This window comes from Egretta garzetta, unplaced genomic scaffold, assembly GCF_000687185.1.
Source record: "Egretta garzetta isolate BGI_Z169 unplaced genomic scaffold, ASM68718v1 scaffold997, whole genome shotgun sequence".
Taxonomy (NCBI): Eukaryota; Metazoa; Chordata; class Aves; order Pelecaniformes; family Ardeidae; genus Egretta; species Egretta garzetta.
In genome coordinates this window covers 136,443-143,721 of record NW_009260336.1, presented here as the reverse complement: position 1 = coordinate 143,721, position 7,279 = coordinate 136,443, and the positions used below count along the sequence as shown (strand labels likewise).

The 7,279-nt window shown below is 46.7% G+C and overlaps 1 protein-coding gene across 1 annotated transcript in view; it reads right to left on the bottom strand.

Moving 5' to 3' along the window:
- Positions 1-4,995: 4,995 nt before the first annotated feature.
- Positions 4,996-7,279, bottom strand: part of LOC104129636 (proto-oncogene Mas) — a 6,102-nt gene continuing 3,818 nt past the window's right edge. The window contains exon 3 of the mRNA XM_035898006.1: positions 4,996-7,227. Within this exon, the coding sequence (XP_035753899.1) occupies positions 6,424-7,227 (804 nt within the window). The 3' untranslated portion in view covers positions 4,996-6,423. The remainder of the gene's footprint in view (positions 7,228-7,279) is intronic.

Genomic DNA, 7,279 nt, shown 5'->3' with positions numbered 1-7,279 from the left:
CCCCCCCCCCAGGACACCCCCCCCCCCCCCCTCACAGAGCGACCCCTCTGCTCCCTCACAGTTCGACCCCTCCTCTCCCTCACAGAGCGACCCCTCCGCTCCCTCACAGAGCGACCCCTCCTCTCCCTCACAGGACATCCCCTCCACTCCCTCACAGAGCGACCCCTCCGCTCCCTCACAGAGCGACCCCTCCGCTCCCTCAGAGTGAACCCTCCGCTCCCCTCACAGAGGGCCCTGCAGCCCACGCTGCCAGCAGCTTGTCACAGGCAGCCAGTACACATACACACACATAATTTTTTGTGCTTAGCAGACTTGGGGTGTCCCCTGCTCTGGTCCCTCTCCCGTGGGACGGACACACGGGGTCTGCTGTCTCCAGCACCACCTCTGCCGCAGCCTGCGCTTGCCTGGAGACTGTCAGGAGAGACTGGAAGAGATGAGACACTTAATTGGAGAAACTTCTGAGGTACCGGTCTGGAAGGAAGGGCAGCCAGTTCTCGAGCTGATTGCCACACACTGTAATCAATATATTGTTGTTAATCCTTTCACTCCTCTGTTCTTACTCTTCCCCCCCAACCTCTGCCTATGTCAACCACATCCCTGTATGTTCCCTCTCTGTTCATGCCCAAGAACCCAGTTAGGCTGTGTCCCTGTCGTTAGGTACCATTGCCATTTTTGTTTGTGCTGATTTCTGTCCTCTCTTCTTTGCCGTCTTTGAAAGGATGAGGTTTCCAGCCTCCCCCAGGTGCCTTGCTGGGTGCTGGTTTGCACCTCTGTACATCTGCTTCCTCTTGCTGGTTCATGCAATCGGCTGCTGCTCGTCTGGTTTCAAAACTGTGAAATCGACAGGGCTACAAAGCCATGTGCAGCAGAAGTCACCATCAGCCCCGAGGGGAGCTGGAATTTTGGCATCAGTAATTCCCCTCTTTTGTCCAGTGTTGCATCCACCAACCCAAGAGCCTATTGTGTAATGTTGTGTGGAGCAATGTGTTTTAACAATGAAGATACACGTAAGTCCGTCTTCATATCAGATTTCCTGATTTTGTTTATATTTGCTGCTGATTTTTCTCCATCTTCCCCTCCTCATTAGCATCTAAAACATACATAGAGCAATATCAGCTAGGAGAGATCAACATTCTTATCACTACCTTCCTGCTTGACGTTCTCCTCAAGGCATGTATCAAACCCATGACATTTTTAGCAGTCAACGTGTGTTGCACCCAGAGGTTTTCCTTCTGCAAGCAGCAGCAGCAATTTTTTTTGATCTATGCTACCCTGTAAGGAATAAGCCAAGAGGGTCAGGGGTTTTGTTGTGCTATGGAGAGCCCCTGAAGAGTAAAACAAAGATGGAATGTAGGAGACAGCTCCTGCAGAGAGACAGGGGAGGAATCACCTTACTGAATAGTGTCATCAGGTTGAGCTCAGAGGAACTGTTCTCAGAACGTATTTAACCTGAAGTTTGATAAGTTTAATTAGACCTGTGAGCCTGGCTTGTGTTGCTTTTGGGAAAGAAGGTTATGAGCTCCTCAGTTATGATGAAATACTCCAAATCAGATACGTCTCTCCTTTCTGTTTCTCTTGGGATCAGAGAAGAGACAGAGGGCATTTAGTGACTGACACATTGCTTTTATTCTTACAGCTTTGTGACTTGGGAGAGATGGCTTTCAAGGGGCGTGTATAGTTACTACCTATGTAGGTAATAGCTAGCAAGATGCAAGATGTTGAGGAGAGGGAAAAATCATGCAGGAATTTGGGGAAGTGGAGGTGGGCTAAGTGTGGCATCCATGCAGAAGAAAGAATGAGACCGTTCAACTGAGTAAAGATGAAGAAGCAGAAAACATTGCTACTTACAGACAGAGCAGGAGATGGGGAGGGTGTGACAACCTAGTGGCTGTGTGTGCGTGTACACCTGGGAGAGGACCAGAAAACGGCACAGCAGAGACAAAGAACACTGCAAAACGTGTGGACGGTGAGGCATTTCTGAACCCAGTCCTCAAATGCTTACCTTCTGCCCCTGTGCAGCTGAACTGAGCTCTCAGAGAAGCTGGAATCTGGCAGCAGCTCTAGAGTGTCTTTCTCTTGGTTTCTAATTTATCCCACTGGATCTTCTGGGAAACACTTTCTGTGGAAAAGACGAGGAAGGTGTTTCAGTCTGCAGATTCAGGTCATATCTTCTGTGATGCAAGGAAGCAGGTGCTGTCAGGAAGGAGTGTTTTCATCATGCGGAATGGGGAGAATGGGATGAAGTCAGCAGTAGATGAGAATGGGTTTCTTTCATGTTGTGAGGTGATTTCACATTTCTGCTCCGCTTCTCCGGTTGCTCCTACAGTAGGTGGGGAGAAAATTACCTGCCAGAGATTCCATTGCCGACGATGCTCTGGGAGATTGCTTGCATCCGTGAAAGGTTCTTTGTGCATTTGTACTGGGGCCAAATGCTGTTGTGTGAGGGGTGTATAAATGAGTGGTTAGTAGGAAAAGGGAAGTTCTCAGAGGAGTGGTATTCTGTTTCCTTTTTTCTCTCTTGGGAAATCAGACTTGCTTTAGATTGGATTAGTCTGAGAGAGGGTATCCCTTTTCCCAATGTTTCCTTCAAAATTCATTTCCTGTTCAATGCCTTATCCCAAATCCTGCCAAGACCCCAGGATGAAAAATGGCTTGGCCCACGTGTCTGGGGTGAGGGAGACAGATCAGGCAATGAGGCCTTCATTCCCTGGGTGCTAGGCATCAGTGATCCTTGCTTGACATCCTAAGCTTCCACCCCGGAATGCTTTTGAGCCTTTCTTTCACAGTATGTATAAAAAGGTGCCTATTTCTGTCTCCTGCTGATAGGTGGAGCCTCTCTAAACTGCACAGGGCTTTTACAGCTTCTAGAAAACTCACTGCTCACCTCTGACCCCCGAGGAAGAAAGTATTTCAAAAGGCTGAGCTGAAGGGAGCGTAGTAAACACATCAATTTATTCATAGCAATTAACAGAAATACTGCAGACAGGAAATAAACTTGCTGTGTGCCACTTCTAAAACGGACAGAAATAAAGGATGTTTGACCGTGTGGCTGTACAGGCTTTGAAATGGGTGGGTGTTGGCTCCAGGGGGACAAATGTCCCTCAATCTTCCAGTGCCACGCTGCAAAGAAGCGAGGATCTTTCTCCACCTCTGCAGTCAGGAGTTGCCTTTCAGCAGACCTGATCCAAATTTTGTGATGTTGTGATTACCTGACTTGGTCACCTCTCTTAGTTCAAATTAAACAGAAGTTAGGGTTGGACTAAGTCCTTTATCTACAGCTCCTTGCCTATGGACACTCACTTGTGCGCGCTGTCTTTTTCTGTCCTGGGTAGGAATGGGTGACTATGTTTTCAGCAGTTAAGCTTTTAAAGCACACAACCCATAGGACCTAAAGTGGGGTTTCTGTAACATATCTCAGGTCTCACCAGCAAGGCCTGCCAAAGCCTGTTGGCACTGTTGTACTTCCTCTGCTCTTCTTTGTGCCTGATCCCAAGTTGCTCTGTGGGTTGTAAGACACCACTTGGCTATGAGCTGGTGCAACACTTAAATCATAGAATCATAGAATCATTTAGGTTGGAAAAGACCTTTAAGATCATCAAGAGAGAGATGTCTAGACGTGCTTGCCCCTCCTTCTTCCCCCAGTTGGCTGACCTTGACTATCCCTTTTCAAAGAGGACGGTAGATGTCTCTCACTACCTGCTGCCTCTTCCTTCCTGTGGCATGAAGCCACATCTCCATGAAAGGTGCAAGCGAAGGAATTTGGCAGCTGATGCTGGGCAGGGCTGTAAGAGCCTTTGAGGTGTGTGTGAAGTAGACTGGGGTGAGGGAGAGAATGCTACCCCATGCTGGTTGCTGTAGAAGCTCTTGGAATGGAGAACGGGGTAGCTGCTTGAAGGGGAGGGTGGGGGTAACTACCCGCAGACAGAGGCTTGAGGTAGGGAACCAAATCAAGGCACAGGAGACCCTTTTATTCTCCTGCATGTGGTGAAAACTGGACAGTTCTGAAGCATCCACATGCCCATACACTTGCCCTTCCTCCAGGCCTTAACTGCACCACAGAAATACCAACAGTAACGTGTGCACCTTCTGCTGTAATCAATGAGAAAATAAAGATTATTTCAGACTCAGGTGTCTAGGGACTCCTCAGAGGAGTGAAGGTAGGTTTGCTGTCCTTGGGGAACAGATGACACCATCCCTCGCAGGCACCGCGTGTCACTGGCACGTGGACCATGTGGAGAAGCGCACTTAACACTTATGGCCTTGGCTGCCTGTCTCCTTCCAGCTGTCCCCTGGGAGGCAGAAATGTGGGCTTTTTTCAGGGTGCTGGTGGCCCCTGAGGAATGTACCCTTCTCATGCGTGACCACTGATCTTCTGGATGCCCTGACATCCTTCCAGAGAGATACCAAGCAATTCAGAGGACAATCCCAGTACAGATGCTGAGGACATTCTCCCTGGAAGACTGGGCTGACTATCTTGGTGTTAGTTCAGGGTGGAAAAACCTGGAAATGATCCCCATCTCCTTGCAGATCCTATCACTGACTTCTTTTGGACCACAGGAGGTACATTGCAAATATCTGGCAGATGCCACTCCCTGAGAATGCTTGTTTTTTACCGTGGATGATTGAGGCAGTCTAGGATGGTGGTTTACATGCAGGCATCACCTTTTAAATGTCCAAGGTTGGATGTAAAGTGTTGACATTAGTCTGATGTGTAAAAGGTGCTCAGATTAAATGCTGCATGTCTTCACAATGGGCATGTTTAAGGACAAACGGGCAGGATGGAAAGTTTTTCACAGTTTATATTCTGTATGTTTTTATCAGTTTACAGCTGCTTCTGAGCACAAGAATGTCTTTAAATACATTTTGTTTTTCTTTTAAAAAAAACTTTTGTCATTTTTAATAGTAATAGAAAAGTTTCGGATCTCCCGATGATAAAATCACTACAGATATTAAAAGGAAAACATTTTTAACATGTTTTCTGATAAATGGATGCTCTCTTCCCCTCAGCAGTAGAAGTTAGAAGAAAAAAACCTTACTAAAAATAATTGATGACATAGGCTGAATCTGAATCAACGTTGCAGAACAGTAGCATTAAAAATTAAAGAATAGTAGAAATGGAACTCAAATTCTAGCTTTCAGGAACTGTAAACAGGAAGCAAAACACAACTGCAGGCATCAGGGTGAACCACTATTTTTTTCAGTGGTGCATTTCAAAATTAGTGAAAAGACAAATGAAAATAAAAAACATGATAGGCAATAGAAGAACACAGTTTCCCTTTAGGAAAATATTTGCAGATGAAGGCATGAAGAGGAATCTGTAAGGTTTCTCAAAGAAAATTACCTGTGTTGCCTTTTTCTATCAATTTAAGTTAAAAGAGCAAATGTTATGTGGTCTGATAGTGCAAAGCTTCAAATAATCACATCTTGCATCTCAAGGGATTGGGTCTAGAGAATATTTTGTCACAAACTGTGGTGTTTATTCACCTTTTTTCTGTTCCCTATTTTTTCCCTGTCCTTGAATTTATTTCTGTTGGCAGAAGAGATGTTAGAAACCATGGGTTCTTATCATCTGTCCTTCTTAAAGGAAGAAATAACAACTCAATTCATGCTGTAGTTTGATGCAGATACTCTGTCCTGGGCTGGAGGAAGCTAAAATAATATGCAACTCCAGCCCTGTATTTCTTTGAAACACAAGAAAAGGGAGCATGCAACTCACTGCATAAAGCTGTAAGGCAAGTTGGTAGGGGTTGGACCCCTTGTCTACTCCATCACAACTCTATGGTATGGAAACCTTCCTAGTAGATAAACGAAAGGTTCTTCTAGGGCATGAATCATTTCACTATTTGAAATGCTTACATTAGAAGCGAAGAATCGTGCACCCTGGGAGCTGCAAGAGGTTGCATGTATTGCTGAGATACAGGTATTTAAAATTAAGTGAGAGAGATAAACTCTCCTCTCAGGAATTTCGTGGCTGATTTCAACAGGAGGAGGATTGGTTCCCACCTCAGCTTCAGAGCCCTGAGTAAAAAGTGACTGAGAATTTATGAACTTGATATTGTTGTGCTCTGAGAGACAGAGATTTATTGAGTGAGCTGCAAATCCTGAGTGGGATTCCTTTGATGAAACATAGACACCAAGACATATCACCTTATCAAAATGAAATCCTTTAATGGCCACTGAAAAGAAATAGGCACTTTCAATGTGGTCCTAATACAGGTCAGATAAATTCTGTGGTCGAGGTGCTTATGTGTTTGCACTCACCAGAGACGGAGCTTAAAATAACTAGCTGAAGGGTAGAGATCTATAACGAAGATACTGAATGTTAGGTGAGAAACTTTCCCCAATACCTCAGAGTTCTTCAATTCTGTAAACTATCGGCCCTCAGCTCCAGGCCAGTGTTACTGTGTAAGGCACAGCAAGGTTTTAGGAGGACATAGTTACTGTCTCACGGGTTTCCCGTTCATCTTTGTCATCGGCTGAATCTTCAAAGGCCCTCTGGAATGCCAGCCTGAGGGCGAACTTGATTCTCCGGTCCCTGTAGCTCCCCACAAGGAAGTAAATGATGGGGTTGAGACTGCTATTCACACAGGACAGCACAAAGCCGATCTCCGGGGAGTAGAGGAATTTGTAGCCCAAGAAGTCAAAGAGGATCAGGACACTCAGAGGCACAGCGAAAATGAGGAAGAAGAGGACGGTGAGCATGATGACGGTGAAGAGCCTGCCTGTTCGGAGGTGTTGGGAGCTGCACTTGACTCTAAGGAAGAGGGTCAGGCTGAAGATCAGCATGAGGGGCGTGCAGAAGAGGAAATCCAAGGTTCCAATGGTGATGAGCAGGAGATTGCAGCTCCTGGCAGGGGGGCGAATGGTACACAAAACATACCCGAGAGTGTTCAGCAGCAGGGAGACACCCCAGAGCAGGCCGGAGATGATGGCGGACATGTGCTTTGGGCGGTGGCTTCGGCACCAGATTGGGCAAAGGACAGACAGGCACCTCTCAATGCTGATGGCGGTCAGGAGATACAAGCCCGTTCCATACATGAAAAGGTCCAGGAAGAGGAATATCCCAAACTGCACCCCCACGTTGAACTGCATCAGGTACTGAACTGTCTCAATGGCAATGCAGAGGAGATAGCCAAAGTCGGCAGCGGCCAGGTTCAGGATGTAGACAGTGAAGTGGTTTCTCCGGATACGGAAGCCGAGGTACCATAGGACCATGCCATTTCCCACCATCCCACAGGCAGCGCTGATGAGGCAGAAGCTCTCCACGAACTTGAGGACA